The 25,061-nt window shown below is 35.3% G+C and overlaps 2 protein-coding genes and 1 pseudogene across 2 annotated transcripts; all 3 read right to left on the bottom strand.

Annotated features, from left to right (window-relative positions):
* Window positions 1-2,870: 2,870 nt before the first annotated feature.
* Window positions 2,871-15,921, bottom strand: LOC104903614 (DNA repair protein RAD5A). Its single transcript, XM_010691681.4, has 20 exons — window positions 15,131-15,921; window positions 14,908-15,041; window positions 14,613-14,748; window positions 14,442-14,495; window positions 14,223-14,363; window positions 13,987-14,138; window positions 13,802-13,886; window positions 13,438-13,710; window positions 13,201-13,347; window positions 12,963-13,118; window positions 12,265-12,332; window positions 9,803-9,925; window positions 9,619-9,718; window positions 9,421-9,533; window positions 8,610-8,888; window positions 8,144-8,344; window positions 7,370-7,463; window positions 7,176-7,247; window positions 5,926-6,024; window positions 2,871-3,452 (listed from the first exon to the last, which is right to left on the bottom strand). Exons 1-20 carry the CDS (start codon window positions 15,674-15,676, stop codon window positions 3,330-3,332), a joined length of 3,096 nt encoding a protein of 1,031 aa, XP_010689983.2. The 5' UTR covers window positions 15,677-15,921; the 3' UTR covers window positions 2,871-3,329.
* A 3,847-nt stretch (window positions 15,922-19,768) lies between these two features.
* Window positions 19,769-20,419, bottom strand: LOC125493623 (uncharacterized). Its single transcript, XM_048637095.1, has one exon. The coding sequence runs from the start codon at window positions 20,417-20,419 to the stop codon at window positions 19,769-19,771; it is 651 nt and encodes a 216-aa protein (XP_048493052.1).
* Window positions 20,420-20,586: 167 nt separating this feature from the next.
* On the bottom strand, window positions 20,587-23,413 carry LOC125493622 (uncharacterized; annotated as a pseudogene).
* Window positions 23,414-25,061: the final 1,648 nt, after the last annotated feature.

Genomic DNA, 25,061 nt, shown 5'->3' with positions numbered 1-25,061 from the left:
AACTTCAGGACAAGTAATTGTGTAGCCTGAAAATCTGAATGTTTGAAAGATTTGAATGTATGTATGAAATATGTGTTTGTATGTACGAAAGTATGAGTTTTTCTAGGGAGGTTTTGTAGAGACGTTCCATATATATTCGTAGAGTTTGATATGTTAAAGTGTGAAAAACCGTCCTGAAATATGTACAAAAATCAGGTATTTTTATAGGAAAAACGGAACCGCACTTCACGCATCAGCTGCGTCAGGCGCAGGATGATGTGTCACACACAAATCCACGTGTTAGGCGCAGATTGGCGCGCTTGCTGTGGCATGCCCAGTAGAAAGCGCACATGTGGTACACGCTTTGAAAAATATAAGAAAGAAGAAGATGTATCTCATACAGAGAAGTGCACTGAGCGAAGGACTCTATGTGAGTCACAAGTATACATGACAGTCCGGTGCGCTTGGCGCACGACTGTACACTAGCCGTACGCTTACGCGGCAAAATTATGCGCTTGGCGCACGTTGATGCGCTCAGCGCACCAACTTGCTTTTGACACATTTTAACAACTTTTTTTCATAAAACGTGTTTTAAAGGTTTTCTTTTATCTTTTAACTCCGTAAATCTGATTTTATAGGATAAAATCCGATTTTAATTATAAAAAATATCTTTGAAAATATTTATTTATTTATTAAAATAAAATAATTAATTATTATTAAACAACTAATTGGGCTTTTCAAAAGATTAATCTGAACGTACAATTAATTATCATGATGAATAATTAATTGGGCTTTGAAATAGGACTTTAACAGTTTTCGAATTAGCTATCCCTACTTACATGATGAGTATCTTCAGAATCCCGGATGGTTTGTTACATGAGATTCACTCTATTATAGCCTGGTTTTGGTGTGGGGTCACATGGCACAAATAGAAAAAAGCATTGATTATCATGGGATTATGTAAACCAAAGGCTATGAGGGGTATTGGATTTAGAGAACTCAAAGTCATTAATCAAGCTCTCTTAGCCAAACAAATGTGGCAGCTTCAACATGATAATTCTTCACTTATATACACTATTCTTAAAGCACAATATTTCAAAAATAGCTCGGTGCTTTATGCTTAACGTGGTTTTAATCCCGGCAATTCGTGGCGTAGTCTTTGGGGTTCGAAGGCACGGCTATTGAAAGGTCTTTGCTAGAGAGTGGAGGAATGGAATGGGGATAAATGTGTGGAATCAAGCATGGATTAGTGGGAAAGATTCAGTGCCAATGCCTCGATCGATGGATGTTGCGCAAATGATTTCCATGGTAGCTCATTGTATTAATCAGATTAATGGTGAGTGGGAGGAAAAGGTGATAGAGGAGTGTTTCTCGGAAGAGGATGGTAAAATGATTCTTCAAACACCATTACCTTTGTATCGAACATGTGATACAAGGTATTGGCGCTACACGAAGAATGGGGTATACACTGTTAAGTTGCTAAACCTCTACTCTAATCAAAAGACTAAAGGCCCCTTGAGCTGACATCAGCTCCTTTCGGCTGAGAGTGACGAGTGTGAGAGTCCCCTGGTACCATCTGACTTATAGAGTCGTCAATGACCCTCAAGGATGTAAGAAAAGGCCCTTTCAGGCCATCTTTATATCCCCCCGAGGGGATTTTGGGGGTAACGTTCCTTTTCCTTCCATCTCCAGGCTATTGGCTTGGTATGTTGGGTAGACACACTGTGGCAAATGATGATAATGGTGAACTGTGGAGACTAGTTTGGAATTTTGGTGGCCCTCCAAAGCTCTCTTACTTTGTGTGGCAAGCATGTAAGGGAAGTATGGCAGTGATGGAAGTGTCATTTAGGCGACATATTTCCGAGGACGAGTTGTGTATATGATGTGGGGTGGAGGTTGAGTCAATCAACCATGTTCTACTTGAGTGCAACTCTTGTAAACCTGCTTAAGTGTTGAATAAATTCGTTGATCTTGTGGATGATGCTCCCGGTGGATCGTTTGCAATAAAGTTGTTGTGGTGGGCAAGCCAGGTGTGGATGAGGTACGTGGTTTACTTATTGTAGCATGGGCTCTCTGGTTCTGCCGAAACAAATATGTTTATGCCCAATAATCTATGGATGTGCAACTTATGGTGGCTGGGTTTGATCTATACGTTTCAGAGTATTGTTTATATGCGCAAAGGGTCTTCTTTTCTCCTGCCAGGTCTAATACTCTTTCAAGGTCGCCAACTCGATGGACTACTCCTCCTGTTGGGCTGTTGAAAATAAATGTTGATGCACATGTGGTTGAAGGCCTTTATGTGCGGTTGGGTGTAGTGGTGAGAAATGATGTTGGTAAGGTGTTGATGACAAATACGAAGAGGGTAGGTATAGGATGGAAGGTGGAGATGACAAAGGCGACATCAGTTAGATATGGCTTGCAAGTGGCGAGAAGGTCGGGGTTCACAAACGTGTGGCTAGATAGTGGTGCTCTCAATGTGATCAAGGCAATCGATGACCAATCTGTGGGTCTTTCCCCTATGTTCTTATTCTATGATGATATTAGGAAGTTATCTCATTCTTTTAGTTCTGTTTTTTCTCTCATGTTAAGAGGGCTGGAAATACTGTAACTTATTTGGTAGCAAGATGTGATACCAAGGGCAATGTTGAACTTGTTTGTATAAATCCGATTACCCAAAGTATTTCAACTTTGGCAGATCTTGATTTAAGTTAATATATCGACGCAACTTTCCTACCAAATTTTTTTTGAGTTTTACACTCCATAGTTTTTTCTACTCTATGAGAACACAAGATTACGCTACTCACTCAAAATCCTGGACCCGCCACTAGTTTTCAGCAATAGACGAAAGAGCTTTATGGTAAGAAAACTCATAGTATCATAACCATCAGACCTTTAAGAATCGCACAGGAAGAAATTGTATATATATCATACTCTTACCCAAACTACACATGAATAGCCATATATGTGCAACCTATGAGCTAAATTTAGTCTCATATGGAAGTCAAATACTCATCTTCCGAAGAGCCTCCTATTAGACTAACAATACCACTCAAAAATAATTTACATCCAACTGGAACTACAAAACTAAAATGAAGAACCCATATTCACTATTCAGAATCCTAATCAAACAACTATTAACTGCACAAAATTCCCTTGCCTGCGAATGTTGATTAGAACTGGGCAATCAATTTCTCACTGCCCAAAACTTTGTCGATTTAAAACAACCAGGAAGGGTTGCAGGTCATTATGGTTAGGTGTTGCTGGACAGTTACATCACGTACATGTAAGATCACCAAAAACCGGACCTTTAAAAATTCATGCGAGGATTCTCCATAATCCTCCTTTTATCTTCATGTAAATAGCATCTTCAACTCCTCTATCCGCGCACTACGGACTTCTTGATCAGTTAAGGCACCAGAAATCATTCTCTGTTTTCTTGCCTGCACTGCCTCCATCCTCTCCTCCACTGTTCCCTGCCATAGTATAGTGGTTATTGTCATTCAAAATCAACCTTAAAAACAGATGTCAAGTACAAGATTAATGGTGCACCGCAATATATGAAAGGGTGATGATTGAGACCACATCAAAGAGATAAACAGATAAACCATGTCAGTAAGAAAATTGCAACTGTAAGTGATCCTTTGGTTCACTTTGGGAAGTTACACAATTTTCAGTACATCGTATTTACTACTCCCTCCGTCCCATAATATAGTGCTTACTTCTCATTTTTGACAACAATTAAGAAATATGGAAGGAGTTTTAGGATTTTACAAAAACATATATTTAAGTAAATGTTTATTGGGTATTTTTGTCTTGAAACTAGTTTTTTTCTTCTTTTTCCTTTAAATTAAAGGAAAAATTGAAACTAATAATCCCACCTTTGGCACTTCTTCTGAAAACAATCTCACCTCTTCAAAATCTAGAAACAATCCCACCTTTGACCCCCATCTTCCCAAAACAGGTCTTTAACCGGATGATTAAGTTGATAACCTATTTATGAAGGTTACTTGCCACATGTCAATTTCTAATTGCTTAGTTTAAAAAAAAAGTTAAAAATTGAACACACCCCTTCCCCGATCCCATACCAAACAACAGCACCCCCTCTCCTTGCCCTCTCCCAGCCGGAGCAACCTCCACCTCTGCCGGAGCAACCCCCTCCCCTGCCGGAACAACCACCAGGGACATCGCGTCGCAGACAAGCAGCGGCAGCACACCAACAACAGCAGCGGTGCCATGTTGTTCATGGCAGAAGCTGTTCGGCGGCAAAAATAAGAATAGTGGCGGTAGCACCGCCAAAAGGAGAGAGATTAATGATGCTGCATTCCGACGACAACTGCAGCAACACCAAGGATGCGCGAGCGGCACAAGGGAATCTCCGGCGAGCAGAAAGACAAAATAAAATGGACTGGTTCGAGTAGCAACGAAGGCAAGAGGAAGAGATGGAGGAGAAAGAGTTGTGGGGGGTTTTTCACGAGAGGAAAGGGAGATCGAAGAGAGAGAAAGGGTTTTGAGGGAGTTCGGTTTCTGAGAGGAAGACACGAGAAACAGGGGGAATTAAAATGGGGTTGATTTAGTGGTGGTGGGGTGGGTTTCCTCTTCAACGGTGGTCAAGTGAGAGGAGGTGGAGGTGGTCAGATTACATTGGTTGGAGGTCGGTTTAAGGGTGGGGTGGTCAAGAGAGGGGGTGGGGTGTAGTCAGGTTAGGGGGGGTGGTGGTGGTGGTGGTCAAATTAGGGGTGGTGATGAGGTGGTGCCGATGGAGGTGATGGAGGGGTTGCCATGAAAGAAGGATGTAGGGTGGGGAGAGAGATTAAAGGACAAAAAATAAAAAAACTAACTTGTTAAACATGTTGAAGGTAAAAAGGCTTGTTTTAAGAAGATGGAGGTCAAAAGTGGGATTGTTTCCAGATTTCGAAGAGGTGGGATTGTTTTTAGAAAAAGTGTCAAAGGTGGGATTATTAGTTTCCATTTTTCCTAAAATAAAATGAAAGAGCAATAAAGGTTCCTTGGAATGGTGTAAAACAATAAATAGGGGCACATATTTCAAAAGAAAGGTAAGGGTATTTTGGAAAGTTTTATGTAAAAATGAAGGATACTTTAGTCCAAAAAATTGATAAAAAAAGAAATAGGCACAACATTTTAAGACACCCAAAGAAGAATGCAAACACTATATTATGGGACGGAACCAAGGATGTCTTGGCCTAGTGGTTAAGATTAAGGTGCTCTGAACGATATGTCACATGTTCGAATCTCACCTCCCCTTCTTTGTACTGCCTTCGTGACTCATGGATTAAAAAAAATCTATATTATGGGACGGAGAGAGTTGTAATTAGAACTTATAAAAGGTGCTCAAATTTTTGTTTGGACAACAAGTTCAACAAAGTCCCTGCAACATACCTTCCTTATTTTATAGTTTTTTTTTTTTTGAAAGGGGGGTGCAATTATTCTTTTGCAATAATGAGGAGGTTTTTCCATAACATTGAAGCATTGATATGAAATGCCACAAATGCTACTTCATAAAGGTTGGTAAAAGAAAACATTAAGAGAGCTTTCATTACTCAGTGATACCCTTTAACTCAAAAACAATTTTCAAAAACACCCACAAGTAAATTTTTTGTTCTCGCAAAAAAGAAAGCTAATGGGTGTTGCAGAGAATCGTAAGACAAAACTTAAAGGGCGCTTTTGAGAATTATAAGGATCAAGGAGAGTCACTGCGAACTAAAGCCCGTTTTGAGGATGTTTTCTTGCAGATTTTCCCAAGTAAAAGTTGATAGTTAAATGAGCCATTTTGGTTGAGTCCATCAAAATTTAAAGCAAAAGACCGTGACTTAGAGCTCCATGTGAATGGACAATTCATGTGAAACAAACGATAACCAACAAGTATGTTGAAAAATCCATTTCTTTATAGTATACAAAGGTCCGACCTGCACAAGAGCAACAGATTACCTTAATAATGAATCTTTTGATTGTTACAGTCTTAGTTTGGCCAATCCGATGAATGCGCATGACTGCTTGTTCTTCTACAGCCGGGTTCCACCATGGATCCTGCATAGCAAAACCAGCATTAAAGATGTGGACCACATGACTACATGAGGATAGAGATAATAGCTTTATACCAAGGTCAGTCCAGTAGATATACAAGAATAAAAGCAAATTACACGCACAAACAGCCATTGTACATGCTCTTCTAAAACATTAAATGCACATGTATGAGACCAACAGATTTTGTGGTTTACGATTTGACAATCTTTTCTCACGACAGCTTATCGAGTTTACACAATCTTCTTTTCGAAAAGATAAAAAAATCTTTAAATTCAACACTTTCTTGCATCAAGTTCCAGATGATGTGGACCATAAAAAATGTCTATCTAGTGCGTAGGAAGACCATAACATCAATACATAGAGAAGCTTATTTTATCTTCCTATTACAATAGGAGACAGTGATCCTAATCTTAATCATGCTACTCTGAGATTTCAGATATTCTCTTCAGTTTTCTACAAGTACTTTAAAGCAACTAAATGAGGACCATAGCATCTTACTCCTTGAATCAGATTTCCATGCAGACCATATTATATGGTGACTATATATAATAGCATAAAGGTCCTAGAGATGGATCAAATGGGGAAAAAAAACAATATTACCACAAAGTAAGTCTACATGATTCAGAACCACCGCCACACACACACACACACCCCAACCCACAAAAAAAAGCCCTAGGTAATTTTGATGTTCAAGTTAAGCTTCTATAGAGCTCATGCCTACCTGATTAAAGTGTTAGCAAAGATAATTAATTGAACTTATCAGAAATTCAGGCCAAGCTTTCAATGCTCAATTTTACTTTTTTCTTCGTGTACAAAGAGTTGCAGAATGTTTTCCTTGTAAGAATGTTTCAATAATGCTTTTACCACATAAACACAATGACTAGGTGGTCTCAAAAGCTCGGTTTTAATAGTGATGCAAAAAAGTATCATTCATCATGATTGTGAGACTATATATAACATCTTGAGATGTTGGATGAAAAGTAGCTGCACCATTTCTCAGAATCCATCATAAAGTTCATAAAAGTCCTAGAATCTTCCGAACATCAATCATATAGCCACCACTATATCATAAATTTAATCCCTCTTCCTACCACCATCAAAATAACCAAAACTCAGACAAAAGAACCTGATTAATTAGCAAATTTAGCACCTACCAGGACAAAAGCATTGGAAGCAGCTGTTAGGTTTATTCCCACTCCGCCAGCCTTTAAAGACATAAGCAAAACCTGATTTTCACAGACAAGTCTGATATAAGAATACAGCATCTAGAAGGCAACATATTTCAAATAAGACAATGATGAAGTGTTGTAAAGAGCACAGTAAAAACCCAAAAGTCAATTTAACAAACCATGATATCACTTTCTTCAGAAAACTTTTTTATCACTCTCTCACGTTGATGTAGATTTAGAGTTCCATCAAGGCGAAGAAAAGATATCTTATTCCTGCATAAGAAAAAGCAACCACGTTGACTCCCAAGTAATATCATTACTATAAGAAAAAGGTATGTAACATGGCACACTTTCTTTCACTTAAGAATAAAATTTAGTAGTGCCAGATTCTTAACGCACAATCATAAGTAAACATCTTCAATTAGGACAAATTGCCAATACTTAAACGAACTATCTGGAAACACCTTCCTATTAGATTTAAATAGCAAATTCACACTCAATAAACATTTAAATACAGTATTCCACTCTAAAACTAGGAAGAGAAGTTATAATCCCAAATGAGTACAATCTGTACTGCATTGATGAAGAAAAATGGTGAATGCCAGATTGTTTTCTCCATTGAAATCAAAACAAAATTGACATTCAGACTATGCAAGAGCTGCCACACATATATGTGCAACATATATTAACAGGCACCGTAACTGATAGTAAGCTTGATTTTGTACGTCACAAAACCATCATTGTCCTGCAAACAAGAGACAGCTCCTTAGGAAATTCTTGAATGTTCTTTCTAAGAATTCTTAGACAGACAATTAGTCGTCCCACAAAAGCATTCAATAACATACACAGTGAAACAAACTAGTGGTGACCTCTGTTATGACTTGCACCATGTTAAAGATGATTCACGAGATTTTTGCACAGGCTAGCAAGAAAAAACAGATTAAGAAAAATACCGAGTAAGAGGAATCTCCAATAAATCTAGAAAGGCAGTCCATTGGCTAAAGACTATGCTTTTGGCTCCTGAAGACCGCAGATTTTCCAGTTCACACAGCAATGATGCAACTTTTGTGGATTCAACCCAGTTTTTCTCAACATCAATCTGAAATCTACTCTCAGTTGGAGCTGTGATGAGATCTTGCCTGCTCACCATTTTTCTGAAGAAGAATAAAATCATTTGAGACTCTGGAACAAGTAAAGCTTACATGCCCAAAAACAACAAACAGAAAAGTCGTCATAAAGACAAATCTTTTTATTAAAAGAAAGGGGAAAGGTGGGGGGAGGAGGCAAGGCTATCAACAGACTTAGACAATTCAAAATGTAGCCCTTGAAATTAAACAAGAAAGAGGAAGGGAGTGAGAACCAATAAGAAAAGTGATAAAAACAAATTTTGGCGAACTACTGAAGAACACGTATTTATACCTGCAGACAGGACATAACCCTGAAGCAGCATTCCTCCAACTTGACAAAAGGCACTCCCGGCATAAGCGATGAGCACAAGGAGTCAAAACTGCATCTTCGAAGGCTTCAAGACATATTGGACACTCTCCCTGCTCTCCCTTTTTAAGCTCCTCTACAACCTCTTGAATATAAGCTCTTGATGGTACAACTTTTCCTTCACCTTCAGCAGTACCACCACCACCTCTAAGAAAACGTTTTGCAAGCTTGTCCAGGTCAGCATAGTCTTGTGTATCACCTCGACTGCACACATCAAAGTTAATTTCAGGAACCATGCCCACAAAAACAGAAGTATGGAACACAAAGTATGGACCACGATAAGAAATGCATAGCTCAACATCAGACATACGACCAAGCAACATAACCTATGAGGAAGATGTGTGTGACATAAATAAGAACCTAAACATACAAGTATCCAACACCCATCATTTCCATGAACCTAGGAAAACAAAGAAACTCAACAATAGATATCTCAAGCTAAACTACACTTTACAGAAGGTAAGCTCATAAATCTAATGTCAGACCAAGCAATTTTTTCTTGTAAAAGGTCCTAAAACAGCAAAAAAAATTATACCAGGGAAAGGGGAGACATAAAAAGAACTTCAGATAATATTGATATTGCATTGTCATGCATGTAACCAATATGTAAAAAGCCAAACATCTGTTTAGCTCAAAAGGATGAGCACCAACGGCACCAAGCTATCAATTAGGCCATACAATGAAACACTAAGAGTAGCACGAAAGGACAAACAAGAGAAAGTAGCATAGTCCACACCTCATGACAAGAAATGGATGATCACAGCATTGGCGCAATCGTAGCAGTAGTTCTAGTATAGAAGCGTAATTATGCAAAACTCGCCCTTGCTCAACAAATCGATCAAACTTCACCTGCATTATTCTTGAAATATGAGACAAAAACAAAGCTGAAGCAGCATGAACCAAATTTCAGAATGAGCTAATCCCAGCAAATTACCTTAGATTTCTTAAACAAAGCCTCATAGAAGTCCTTCTCAGCTTCACTTAACTCGCAATAAACAACCTGGATATTGGCTGGAGGCAGTACTAAGATAGGCCTGCATAGTAGAACAGGAATAGTACAACTCAACAAGAGAGGATGGAAGTACATGAAATGCAGAAGCACAGTCTAACTTGCTCACCTTCCTTCTCGATCAACACTGCATTTAGTTCTCCTTAGCATTATTGGCCTCAGAATGGACTGAACTAGTTTCAATCCTCTTTCATCACCCTCCTCAAATGGCTTTTGAACGAGTTTATTCCACCTGCAGCAAAATATGTTCCACAAGATGACTTTCAAAATCACTCCAATTGACAAAACAGCAGTGGCGTATTGCATATATGTAATTAAGTCTGTTCAACTTATATCTTTAGTGTTGGCTACTTGGACTATTGGATGACCTCGAGTACTCATATTCCACCCAACTCCACTTTATGCAGTACAATATAGTTACCTTGAACAACTCTCAAGGGTTATCCCTACTAATTCAGAGAATCAAATTTTTATCTGAGAAAAAGCCTAAAGTACTCAGAGCAGCTATTTCTGTAGCCGAACTGATGATAAAGTGGCCATACATTTCCCATCTTCCTTCGCTTGATGTCACCTATTGGAACAAGAAAATTCATCCCTACTTCGAGTAAGGTCCTGTTCACTTCAGCTTTAAATATTAAGAAGATATCAGATTTCTTTTAAGAAAATGAAAAATCAATTTTGATCAGCAAAAATCAGTAGAAATCATAAAGTTGCAGAAGACAAAACACTAAAAATCAGCAAAATTTACTTTTAATCAGTAAAAATCAGTTTTGATCAGTAAATTTCGAGCAGTAAATATAAAATGTAATTAGAAAAATAATTTCCATACAGAAAAATTTAGCAAAAGGTGAAGTGAACAAAGCCTAAGTCATCTCAGTTGTTGGCGTAAGACCACAACCACCCAGTGGTGGAGCCATCTAGGGGCATCGCAAATCAAAATACGAAAATCCGTGTAAATAAATTGCGCCAAAGCCAAGGTTTTGCATCTTGAGCGACTTCACCGCGCTCGACGCATTATCTAGTGCTCCGCACAATATTCATTTTTCCTCCTGTAAGGTTTCTCTGTCTTCTCACGCGTTTGTATTGCAATTTGAATGTTTGATAACCTTTTCTTTTTTTTTCTTTTGGTTTTTTTTTTTATTCCCAACTTTATGAATCCTCCTGCAGGTTCTTGTACAGATCATGTGCAACTTTTAATCAACCTCATTTCCAACCTATTGGCCAACATATTTAGGGAAATGTTAATACTTTCACAGCATATACTTCACTGTATATTTACTTTGATCAATTATTTTTCTTCCTTTTCTTATAATTAAAAATATAGTTTTGTAGGACTTGGTAGAGTCGTCTCATGTGTAGATTTATAATATCACATTTTGATGAAATAATCTGATAAAAGATAGTTTAATAATGGATTTAATAAGTTATACGAATAATTGATTGGGGTTTATTCTAAATAGAATTTAAAACATAGTTTGACTCAAAAAGTTTTGGACAAGTCTTTCAAGTGTTAATTCTTCTGTCTAGACCAAGTAGGGACGATGGTATATTTAATAATTGGATGTTATGAGGGAAGATAGATATATATGTTTACAGTGGTGCACCCCCGAATTCAAAACCCTGGCTCTGCCACTGCAACCACCACGAAGCCAAGACAAGGATGAGGACGGTTTACCCATGTGGGCAACCCATAGTAGACAGGGGGGGATTTTTGACTGCCAACTGGGAATTTGCAGACTAGAACAAACAATAGTCAATTTCCTTGGAGTTTATCTTGTATTGACATTTGTAAGAGAGAATTACTTTTGTGATTCAAGCTTTCAATTAAGAAAAGTAGGTGATTCAAACTACCCTTTATATGCCTTGTGCTTGCTTGTGTTCTTATTTATTGTTTTTTTGTTTGATTTTATCTCTCCGTAATCCCTGACATCAACTTCAACAAAATGTCAGCTGAAGTTCTCCGGATTCAGTGATTGACCAAGTCAACCAATCAATATCTTCGATTGAATTTTTCTTTTCAGCCAGTTTTCATGGTTGTTGAGATAAAACATAAACGAAGAAACTAAGGCTAACATAATTTAAGATCAATATGAAATGTTAATATTACATAATTTAAGGCTGTTTCAGGACGATGGAGGACAAGGCACGTATTAATATGGCTTTTCCACAAATCCAAAGAGAAGGCTTTTTAGCAGCATTGTTGAAAGTATTGTGCTAATTGCAACCGTCCGCAAATCTAGAGAGAAAATTTTCAAAGGAATGGGGTGAAAATGGAGTGTGTAATTGACCATATTTTACAAGAAATATAGTTAAGTTTGTACTTGATTTGCAAAAAAGTTTGTAGATTAAGCACTTGGCTACTCAGCTAGACATACACGATGTTAATGTTGAAAGAAATAAAACTATATAAAGAAAAGGCAGGTGCTGGAATAACAACTGATTCTGCCTTCTCAGTGCACCTAACATGTTTGCATCCTCAAGTGTCCAAATTTGTGCCAGAAAGAGAAGCAGCTAAATTTATCTTCCGTAAAAACTATTAACGGAATGGGGAAAAACAGAAAAGAAGATTACCATGCCCAGTTTCCCCATGGCTCCACCTTCAAAAACCGAAGAAGACTGTATATGTCTGTGAGATTGTTCTGAAAATCATAAATACAGAGTTATCATCTTATAGTCTTGGCTTCTTGCATGCAATATACTTCTCACATTCAGATCAAAAGAAACACTAGGTAGGTGGCAAGGTGGCATTATATTTCACCAAATAAAAAGCATTATGCAACAGCAAATTATGAAAAGTGTCTAAATAAGCCAACATCCAGACTCCAGCAAGATCTCCGACAATAGCACTAATAATGGCGTCATAGAGACAAATGGAAACCCTAAGTAATTCTGTAAAACACCTTTCAGACTAGTATGGTCTCTGCATCTTCAGTATATTTCATATAAGCTTTCCGGTTTGTCTAAAGTGAACTTCACACCTCACTTACAAGTACACTCATTTTTTCTCTCCAAAACATCAACCTCTTTTTAATCTCCATCCAACATTATCTCTTACTTTTTTCTGCTCTTTCCACCAAATGTTTCATTCACAAACAACTAACACTTAATACTTGTGTGGAACCAAAAATGTGAAAAATAAAATTATCAACCGGAGTAGTACACCTATACGGGCTACATAGACAGGAAATATTCCAAACAAGCAAACAAAATCAGACACTGGTCAAAAAACAAGAACTATACATGGACTATGTGAAAGAGAGAGAAGTCACCTGAATCGGGGTGCCAGTGAGACACCATCTATAGTCAGCTGTTAAAGCAGCAGCAGCCAATGAAACTTGGCTTTTAGTGGACTTTATTGTATGTGCCTCGTCAAGCACCACTCTTAACCACCGTATAGAAGAAAGTGCCCCACAACCTTCAGTACTCTGTACCAGAGAAAAAGTCAAGCACGCCAGATGAAAGGTAAGTATGACTAGATCTAACTCAACATAGTATGCTTCAAGCTACCTCAGATGAGAATTCCGAAGCTAGCACTCCATAAGTGGTGAGCACAACATCATTTTGAGCCAAAAGTTTAGCCTCCCTTGCTCTACCTTGTCCATAATGAACATAAACAGAAAGGGAACCAGGCTGAGCATGAGTTTCTATCTCCGTCTGTCAAAAACAAAAGAGAACATCACCCTAGTTGCTCATAAATGTAATTAAATTCCTTACGTATATGGGTAATGCTTCATATGCATATACCTTCCACTGACTAATAAGTGTCATAGGACAGACAATGAGATTGCCACCATCCATAAGAATGTTCTCCTGCCTCTTCAACTTGTCAAAGCCCTGAAGCTTTGCAACCTTTTTAGGAGGATCTGGAGATGCATCTGTGGATTTACTGATCTCCATACATTCACCAGAAGAAAGGCTCATTAATTGGCTACAAGGTGATCCGACTCTCTCAGAATTGGACAGGAGAAGGGATATGGTCATGACTGTCTTTCCAAGGCCCATAGCATCTGCCAAAATCTTAAGGAACAAACCAGAATCAAGATAGAGAATTTCAGTAACCAAAAGATCAGTGTTCATACGTTATCCAATAAGGACATAAGAGACATACTCCTCCTCTAGCCATTTGAAGAGTACTAGGAAATTCAATTGTTGCTTCACCAGAAAATGAATTCAAGTAGACAACAAGATTCCTCCTGCAAAACATAATAATCCAACTCAAACATCAATTTAGTTCACAAAGCAGTAATGACTCCTATATACTTTCCCTTATAAAGGACTCAGAGCAAAGCATACTTGTCAGCCAGGCGATATGCTTCCCAACATGGGTGAAGGGTAGTAGCAGCCTCGTCTGTGGTTTGTCCCCTCTCCAAATGTACCATCCAGTGAAGTGCCTGTTTCTGATAGGGGCGGAGTTCGCAAAGAAGGGTTCCTGGAGGATCCATTTCCTGTAACATTGCACTTAAAAGTTCATTGAATTACTGATGCAACTTTGGATGTAAAAGAGGATGGTGTGTAGTAAGACATGATACCTCCATCTTAGAGCTATCTCCAACTCCAACAATGCTATCAACGTCAGCATCAGATACACCTTCCTCACCTTCAGCTTCATTTCCATCTGATGCTGAATTCTTTAAATTCTTGGCATGCAACATTGAAACATGGATGCCATCCTATTGATGCAAATATCAAATTAAAGATACAGGCAATCAACCAGAAAGATTTGGTCGAATAGGAATAATGAACTATACCTTGGAATCCAAAGCCCGCTTCCTAGTGTACAAATTATCAGGTGTGAACTCTGCCTAAAATTGCAAGACAAAAACAAACATCACATCTCTGCTTAACATTTAACAGCTATGCACAACACCAGATAACATGACAACAATACAGAGGTTTAGAAAATCACTGGAATGTTATACCTTTTTAAAGGGGGCTATCCCAAGTAATCTGAATAGAGTAGGTAAGGGAAAAACAACCGATTCCTCACTGGAATTTGCTGCTGTTTTTAAAGAATTTTGATGATGCTTCTGGAACATTGAACTGTTGATATAGACACTGGATAGGAGGCAAAGTACCACAATTCAAACAATATAAAAGACACATTACTTTAACAAACACTCCACACTATTGTGCTACCGAAATTAACACTTCTCAGAACAAGATAAACACATAAAATCTAAAGCATCTATATTTCCAGCTTTAATCAAACCCTACCTTACATTTAATGCTATTGTATCCATAATACTCAAATTCTCAGGAGCATATTTGCAAAATCCCTGAACTTTAATCTTGTTATCTTTGACCAGAGGCACCAAGCATCTCGCCCACTCATTCGGTATCCGGCCAATCTGTAAGACAACAAATGTCCAGATGAAAACCTCACCAAGTGAAATCATCCATTACATAAAAAGAATTTAAAAAATAAAGAATCACATACCTCACCACCAATTTTGGTAGAAAACCTTACAATCTCAGAACAAGCCCCCACCTGTCTTCCTCTACCAAAAACCTTTCCGGTTGCCGGCGAACTCAACTTGTTCTTCAATGGAAATCCGAAATCCACCTCATCACCAATCTTTATCTTTCTCCCTTTACAAGTTGACATTCCAGCCATTTCACCATACCCAACAAACAACCACTCTTCTCCGACCGAACTCGCTGGAAAACTCACCTTATCTCTCTCCTCCCCACCAATTTCCACCACATCCATACAACTTACTTCCCCATTTCGATCGGATCTCTCGTTCTTCTCCTCAATTGTGAACAAATTTGAGCTAGGAACTTTGACCCTCTGAGTGGAATTAATTCTAGGGTTTTGCCGACTTTGAGAAATAAAATTGGGGGTGTCAAATATAACGTTGATTGCACCAGTTGCATCGTTATTCGCCATGTGAAGAGCTCTGATTATGTCCATTTCAGCGTAATCATGCCCAACTACTGAACGAATTGTTTCTATGATTTCGTTTTTGACCTTGCTATTCATCTGGATTTTTTCCGATGTAAAACCCTAAAAAATTCTGCGATTTGATTGAATGAGAAATTAGGAAAAGAATGAAGTTATTAGAGAAGTTGCTGGTGCGTCGGGGTTTATGAATTTTCGGTGTGATTGTGAGAATTTGGCGGGATTTAGGGTTTTGAAGATGAGGGAAATTGCGAAATGGCGCCTAATTTAGTGTACTATACACTGAATTAGACAGTTCCCGCCATCTCTTTAGTGGCAAGAAAAAAAGCTTTTCTAGAGACTTGGACGTTGGAGAAATTGTGAACCGGTGAATTCTCCCTCAAAAAAATATGAACCGGTGAATTCTCCCTCGAAAAATTTTGAACCGGTGAATTCAATAGTTCTTTTTCTTCTTTCTTCTCTTCGATTAACGAATTTTACTTGGGTTAGAAGTTAAAACAGATAACACCTTTGATTTCATTTTTGTACTTCCTCCATTTCTAAATAAGTGCAACATTTGCATAGTGTTTACTATTCATACTTTAAACTTTAACTAGCTTCGGTGATTTATATTTTAGGAAAAACATAGTCATGTGGGATCTTGTTAGATTCGTCCGAATGTGAATTTTTTTAATATCAACTTTTTATAATTTTTACTTATTGATAATTGAAGATATTAATGGTTAAAATGATGCTTTGGCAAACGTGAAAACAAAAAATGTTGCACTTATTTAAAAATGGAGGAAGTATATAATAACTTATTTTTATCTTACTTTCTTGTGTCAGAAACATAATAAGTATTTTTTGACAATTGTACTTTTTTCTATTTCCGACCAAATGGGTAATTTTCACTCAAATGCATCACGCATGTCAAATTGAGAATGCTTCTTAATCAGAGAAAGATTACAGTTTCAGAAAATATTAATAAATGATGGTAATGGTAATGAATTGTATTGTGAATTTGTAAAGAAAATCTCAAGTAATGCTACTTCATCCATAATATCTTTTTTTTTCCTTAATTTTCTTTACCATTTATTACTATTTGGAAAAGTGGTATTGGATGGTAAAAAAATTTATAAGGAAAAACTCGTGTTTTGAGTGGTTATTTGGTGTACAGAAAATTATGTAAGTAATATAAAAACCTATGATTTTTAGAGTTGGATAGTTGTTTGGTTAACATAAAGTGGGGAAAAAAGAGACAATGAAATTCCTTGGAAAATTGAAATTCTCATAAAACATCGAAATTTATTCACCTAAGTGACCTAACCCCTCCCCCCTCTTGGTCATTTAGAATTCCCACATCAGTTCATGGGAAGTGCAAATCATTGATGTCGACCAAACATTTAAAGCCATTTTCTAGAAATTACATATTGAAAATAACTTTCTCGGAAATAAAACTTCACATAGGAATTAGATTCTCATGTATGCCAACCAACCACTCAAATGAAGTTTCAGTTTCATGTGCATTGACATTAAATTATAAATTTCACTAAATTACAATACTATCATCTTATGACCAGTAAATAAACGTGTTGTTATTAATAAAATTTGGGTGTTTATTAGGAGCATTATCATAAATAATATTTCACTGATATTTAGTCGTAGGGGTCGAACACAATGTAATGAATAATTTGTTATTAGAAAGGAGTTAATTATTTATCTTATAATTTTCTACAAAGTGAAAATATGATCTGCAACCATACATCACATGAGTATTAGATTAGACACAGAGATACCATTCAAGATAGATGAATCAACAAAATGAGATAATTGTCTAGCGTTATATGTCAAAAGAGGGATTGCAAGTATTATTTTTACTTTTAGTAAATGAACACTAAGTTTGGTTGTTTCTTCACTTTTTGGTTTTCTAAAAAGAAAGATGAATCGAAAGGATGAACCAGTTTTTTGGAATGTTGGAAGACAAATAGAAAACTATCTTGAAAGGATTGGGTATAGTTATTGAATTGGATAAGTTGATATTTTACCTATCTACTTTTGTTTTTACTTTTTCTTATATAAAAGGATAACCATGAAATATGAATCATACTGAGAACCTACAAAACACACATATATAATACTCTATTACGTATTTATATGTTCTAAATTAGTTTAATGAATATTAAAACTTGCGTTTATTTGATGCATTTAGAAGTAGTCTACCTCCATATTTTTATGTTATTTCACATTGCTTTTTGAAAGAGATCAAAGAGTAAGGATTAACGGTGGGTCATTGGAGTCAGTTGGGGTAGTTTTTGGGAGGTAAAAAGAAAATTGGGAAGTATGAAATGTTACACTCTGAAAAGACATTAGGAGGAACCAAAACCAATAGGGGAAAATTGTATCTTTCAAATTTTTAATCACTTTGATTCATTATGATGTTCAAATGTATACAAATATCAAACTTTACAATAAATAAAGAAATAAATAGGAGCATAAAACTAAATACTAAACAAAGATTGAAATTCATACACAATTGTAACCTTTTAAGGGTTTATAATATAGGAAATTTTGACATGAATAATCCTAACTTTTATTTGTTCTCTCAATAAATAATCTTAACTTTGGATTATTTCAAAATAATCCCAACTTTCGAAGAGATCTTCTCAAAATAATCCAAACTATCACTTGTCTTGTCTACACTAATCCATTTCGGGTCTATAATATATAGAAAATTAATTATTCGAATTACTTTGACAAGGCACCTCCTAAAGTTGGGATTATTCTATAAATAATCCAAAGTTGGTCTTTTTTTAGAAGACTGGTAAAAGTTGAAATTATTCATGTTATTTTTTTCCTATAATATATCATGAAAATAAAAATGGTGTAATGACTAATTTTGTATTGTGAATAGTAAGGTAACTAAGGATTTGAAATTTCGTTGATTAATATTCTATTTGAAAATTTGATCATCATTCATATCATAATTAAACTTTGGATGATCTATAAGTTATTTAACTTTAGAAAAATAAACTAAATAGTATGACACGAGTACTACATATTTATTGTTAATTTTATAGATGGTGGAAATTATATTATATCAGTTATATAGTCGAAACACATATATTCGGCCACCTAAATGATGATTTAGAGGAACCTTAGTATTTTCAAACGAGGGTTATTCTTACTTCGACTCATGAGATAGTGAAGATGGTATGAATTTTTTTTATCATAAACCGAACTTACACCCCTAATTATTGGTAAGATTTGTATCATTCAAGTTATCAATTGAAATTTCAATTCTATTTATATCAATAATTTTTATAAATTTTATAGTACATAATCAAAAAAGAATGAGATACAAGGATGACAAACAATTTTGGTACCCCATCAATGTCTCATTGTTCAAAAAGAAAGTTAGAGGCAAATTTAAGAGGGCTTGTGTTGCTTGTGTGTGATATTTATGCTGGCAAATTGATTTTGGTGGAAATTGAAGTTTTGTATGATATCCAAACAGGAAAGTCAATTAGAGTTACAAGATTAAACCTCGCGGTGCTTTACCTTTAACAAACTTGATGAGATTCGATTTAGGTATCATAGAGTGCGTTCGATAATCAAAAAAGGAAAGTGGTTATCTCACTTGAGCTAGAGAAATGGAGAGTTATCTCTTTTACTTTGTGTCATAGACTTATTTTTGGATTTGCTATATTATTTAATTTTTGGTAGGAAATTAAGTTCAATTCATTTTATAAATACTAATATTATATAAAACAACTGGGTATTGATTCACACTTTATGAATTTTGGAGAAATTAAAAAAAAATGGGACACGAGTAACTTAAAACATGCAAAAAGTCTAAATTTTGATCCTGACAAAAAATGGCCTGAAAATTCCACTTGGTCCGGCTCAAATATGTGGGTTATAGCGCGGGAATTTCGGCCCAAGACTTTGGTCCGAAACTGGCCACTTATTTTGGGTCAAGCCCGGACCGATCCATGATCACCACCAGTTGTGGTCAGCCCCGTTCCTGACATTTTACCCTAAGCGAAGAGTGAAAAATGGGCCCCCTTACCGTTTCTATTGATTTGAATAAAATTTAATAATGGACCAAAAATGTTTTTATTTAGCATAACAAGTCTTAATACATAAAAGAACTTTTAAAAAATATAAAAAAAAAAATTATCTCTTTCTTGAAAATCATACAAAGCGGCTTCTTCGAGCATTTTGAGATACAAAGTCATTTATAGTTACATCAAGATCAATGTTTTCTAGCATATCCTTCTCAATCGATAATGTTGCCAAACCGTTCAACCTTTCTTGCGCCATTGATGATCTCAAATAGGTTTTTATTAACTTGAGTTTTGAAAAGCTTCTTTCGGCCGATGCTACGGTCACAAGCACTGTTAATAAAACTCTGTAAGCAATTGCGACATTCGAATAACAATCTGCTGATTTGACATATTTAAGAATTTCAATAGCAGACATTGATTCATTTGGCAAAGTGAATTGTAAGACTTTTAATTCGGAGAACAAACCATCTTGAATAACATCCGATAAATTGCCATGAGAAAAGGTAGAGTAAAACTTTTGACAACATTCTTTCAACTCATTTTCATCAAGTGATTTTAACTTTTGTGAATTATATAAAAATCCAAAAATACTTTCAAATGTCTTCAACTCCTCAAATCTGTTTTTCAAAGACGTTTTTGCCATATCAACAACAATAAGAAAATAGTTGACCCGAAATGATTCTTCCGATGATTGACTTTCTTGATCCTCATTGTTCTCTCCAAAATATCTTTTTCTAATGACACGACGCTTTATTGGAAAAACAGGTTCAACATTCATTTCAAATTCAATACTTTTTGCAAGATTTATACTCTTCGTCTTTGCATCATTGTCTCAAGATTCATACAATTCTGACAAAGCTAATCTTATTTGGGGACATTGAAATCTTATAGCTTTGATACTCTTAATTCGACTCTCCCAACGAGTATTAGACAAATATTTCATAGTTAGGTCAGGAACATTATATAACAAAATTTTCCATCTTTTTGTGGATCCCGAGAATAATGAATATAAACATTGAATAACACCAAAAAAGGAAATAGCTTTAACACTAGAATGTGCCATATCACCAAGAGTAAGATTAAGGCTATGACAAGCACAAGGCATGTATAAAGCCCTCAGATTTATTTCAAGCAATCTTTTTGGGTTTTTCTACGTAGTGCCCCTATGTTTTTCGAAATTCTACGTTGTACCCAGCCTTTTTGAACTCTCCACATTGTATCCCTAAACTTTCTAAACGTCACACAAAATACCCTTGCTAATAGAAAATCCTACTCCAAACCTCACATAGTTTTCAATTTATCAGATCATATCCCAAACCTCGGTCAACTAACAAGGCTAAAACATCCTACTCTATCCCCACAAGGTAAGAAAGTCCCAAAATCTATTGTTTGATATCGTGTATAAGGATATTGTGGGTAACATTAAGAAATCTTAGGGGTACGACGTGGAAATTTTAAAAACATCGGGTACAACATAGAATTTCATAAAATACAAGGGTACTATGTAGAAAAACCCAATCTTTTTTGAAGCCCTTGATGCTTTCCTTTCATATTGGAACCATTGTCATAACCTTGTCCCCTAACATCATTAATATCTAGATCAAGAGACTTACATACTTCTAGCAATTCATTAAAAAGTCTCAATCCAGACGTATCATCCACTTTTAAGAACTCCAAAAAGAATTCTTCTATTTTTATTGGAACACTAGACATATTTACGCATCGCACTATCAAAGTCATTTGTTCTTGATGACTCACATCTGGGGTACAGTCAAGAATTACAGAGAAATATTTCGCCTATTTAATGATCCTTATTATAGAAGACCTAACACTATATGCTAACAAAGAAATAAGTTTATTTTGTATTATCGGACCAAGATAATGATAGTGAATTTCTTGACTTTTGATACGTCGAATATGATCTTGCATAACTAAATCAAATTCAACAATCATTTCAATCAATCCCAAAAAAATTCCATTACTATCCTCATAAAGTTTTGCATTAGATCCTCTAAAAGCTAAATTATTTTTTGCAAGACATTTCACAACAAAAATTATCCTCAACAAACCTTGTCTCCAACGCTTTTTTTTCTTTTGAAATTCCTTGTTGTAAATCTTTATCAATCCCTTGATTATTACTTAATCTAGTGCGTACTTCAGTCCAAGTATTCATGTTGGTCATATACTCAACACTATTCTCATGTGTTTTAAGTCTTTCACTAAGGTGTTTCCAATCATTCAAACCATCATTTGCTAAAAAGCTTTTGTTATTTTGCAATGTGAATAATTTACAACAAAAACAATAAACTTTATCCACATGTTTAAAGTAAACCAACCACTTTCTATCACTAGTCTCTCCATTAATCATCTTTCTTAGATAATGAGCATATGAAAAATGTCTAGAAAGATTATCGAGAGGAAACGTAAGATTCATTTCTCTTATAGGCCCCTTTTCAATTATAATATCTCTCATTTTATTATCGAGAATACCCCAATTACTAGGATCATAACTATCCAAAGGAGGGACCAAGTTTTCATCATTTTTCACATTATCTGTCGACACATTTGGAACATTATCATAGTCATTAAAATTGTTGTCATTCAAGTGCTCGTTAGATTGTTCAAGATTACCACCATTCACACCTTCATTAGGTTGCTCAAAATTATCACCATCCAAATGTTCATTAGATTGCCCAAGATTATCGTCATTCATATTTTCATTGAGTTGCTCAAGATTATCATCATTAATATTTTCATTAGGTTGCTGAAAATCATCCTCATTGACACCTAAATCATTAGAAGACCCTTCAACTGGTTTAGAGAAAAATTTGAAGAGAGCTCCCTTTTGTGATTCTAATAACTCTTGTGTTTGTTTTCGTTTTTTCCTTTTTTCATAACCAGATATATGTTTTTTCGGTAACATCGTATGAATAAATAGTAGAGAAATAGAGAATATAGAACAATGTTACCTGTTTTGAATGTTTATTACGATGTTGATTATCGAGCAACGAAAGGGGCTCGAATTTAATATCCAACATCAACAAGAATACTGCGCATATATGAAAATCAGAAAAAAAAAAAAAAATTAGAAACAAGTCTCATTTATTTTAGATCAAATTCATAAAAAAAAAAGCTAAGAACATGTTATCTGCCGAAACATAAGAACATGTTATCTTTTGCCAATTTATTTTACAAACATTGGACGGATATGCCGAATCAGGAAAAAAAATTAAAAACAAGTGAACAAGTCTAATTTATTTTAGATCAAATTCATTATAAAATAGAAATATTAGCAAGAACAAAAAAAGAATTATAACAAGAACACTACCCATTCATTTCGGCAGATATGAAAATCAGAAAAAAAAAATTACAAACAAGTGAACAAGTTTAATTTATTTTACAACAAATTCATCTAAAAAAATAGGAATATTAGCAAGAACAAAAAAATCTTACCCAAATCGTTGAAGATGAACTGATGAAGTAGCCAACCGTCCAGATTTTTCTATTATTTACCCAATTACCCCTTCGAATCTTCGATTCTTTGTCTACCAAATTAGAATTTGGGCACTTCACGAAGGTCATGCAGTAAAATTTGAACAGATAAACTCCCAAATTTGCCAAATTATCAAAATTTTGAACCCAATAATTATGAGAAAAATAAGAAGAAATAATGGAAATTGGTGAGATATAGAGTTCATAGGATTTTTATTTATGAAATATAAATCCCGTTAGAAATTTTAATACAAAATAGCCGTTTATGGGGGAAATCATCTTCAATTGTGAATATCAATTAAGAGAATTTGGAGATTGATTGAGGATGGAAATTGGGAAAGAAAAAATTAAAAAGGTTGAGATTTTCAGAATATGAAAAACTGAAAAGAAGGAATTATTAGTTCAAGAATTTAATTTAATCTTGGAAATTTTTCAAAATATATTTGGTAATTGGAGGATATGAAACGATTTTGTGGGAAACAAGGAGTAGTAATTGAATGAGAGTAATAAAGGAAGGTTGAAGAAGATGAGGAAAACAACGTGTCAAACGGTTTTTCTTTGAACTGATTTTTTTTTAAAAATAAAAACTGGTCATTTAAATTTGGGCTATCTTTTCTTGGGCCCTGGGCAGGCGCCCCTCCTGCCCAGCCCCAAGGACGGGCCTGGTTGTGGTGCTTTTATACTTCATCTGTAATAAAATAGATGTTACACTTTGAAAAACATACTTTTCTAGGCAATTTTTTTAAGAGGAGAGAGATACAAAGAAAGAAAAAAAGGACCCATGTAATAGGAGAGAAATTGTTGCCTAAAAAAGAAGTATAACATCTATCTCTATCATATAAGCCAAGGGAGGAGGTGTGGTGTCCTCTTTTGAAGTGACTAAAATACCCTTAATGATCTAATTAATGGAATGAAAAAAATTACAAAAGCAAATCATTTAAAAATTCTCATTCCAACTTGCCATTTAAAACAAGTTTAAAATGGTATATGCATCAAATACTTCAATCAAAAATTAAATGGACAAAATATTTATACCTTATAAAAAAAGATGGCATACATAACGTGCATATGAAAAGTCTGAACATTCACTACCTTTGATACTCTTTAATTCAGTTAAACCAACTCATTATTTTTGTTCTTTCTGTTCAATATTCATTCACAGAAAATTAATATTTACAATCACTCACAACCTTTTTTATTTTTTTACATTAGCGAATTAATATATCTAAATTCATCTAACTGTTGAATTTTTCATATTTAAGTTTAATCATAAATAAAGTACGAATGGAGTATCTAATAGAATAACAAATTTTGAAATTAACGCACGCATCGCGTGCATATGAAGGCTAGTTTTATTATGAAGGAAGTAGTTACACTAGAACATTACTAAAGTAAAACATAAAAACATTCACACGAGTCTCACCAACTTCAAACTTATAATTAATCAAAGTATAAATTAATGACATACATGAATGGACAATAGAACGTGGGTGTTTGAAAATGTTTACTAAGTTTTGTGTTATAATCATATTGCTTTAGTGTCTCATTAATTATTTATTTGATGTAGTTTGCTTCTAAATGTTTTGATTAGCTTTGCTTATGTCCTTTTAATTTTATCTTAGATAAATTTATCTTAATAAATTAAATAACATAAATTTTTACTTTGCAGTAGTCAGTTGGTGGCCAACATAACAATCAACCCAAGCCACTTACATTGATCGACAAAGCCTATTATTCAACAAAGTGACAACAGACCAAAACCTCAACGATTTTTCAAACGAGTGCTACAACAACCACAATTCGTGTTTTTGGTAAATAAGAATACTAGTATAAAAGTTGCACAAGTCTTTCAAAGGGCCATGGGTCGATTTCCTCCTTTATCAAATTTGGCCAATCACAAATAGTAAAAAGTCGTAGCAATCAACATT

Source organism: Beta vulgaris, chromosome 9 (genome assembly GCF_026745355.1).
Source record: "Beta vulgaris subsp. vulgaris cultivar EL10 chromosome 9, EL10.2, whole genome shotgun sequence".
Lineage (NCBI taxonomy): Eukaryota > Viridiplantae > Streptophyta > Magnoliopsida > Caryophyllales > Amaranthaceae > Beta > Beta vulgaris.
The sequence above is the reverse complement of the archived record's forward strand: the minus strand, read 5'-3'. Positions and strand labels throughout refer to the sequence as shown.

What these genes read in the sequence shown, in the direction of transcription:
- LOC125493623 (XM_048637095.1), bottom strand. Translation starts at nt 20,419, where the DNA reads ATGAATGTTGAACCTGTTTTTCCAATAAAGCGTCGTGTCATTAGAAAA.
- LOC104903614 (XM_010691681.4), bottom strand. Translation starts at nt 15,676, where the DNA reads ATGAATAGCAAGGTCAAAAACGAAATCATAGAAACAATTCGTTCAGTA. An exon ending in CATCCATTTCTTGTCATGAG is followed by an intron (nt 8,889 to 9,420) that starts GTGTGGACTATG and finishes TGATGTGTGCAG; the next exon opens with TCGAGGTGATACACAAGACT. An exon ending in CTTCCAATGCTTTTGTCCTG is followed by an intron (nt 6,025 to 7,175) that starts GTAGGTGCTAAA and finishes TTTGCTATGCAG; the next exon opens with GATCCATGGTGGAACCCGGC.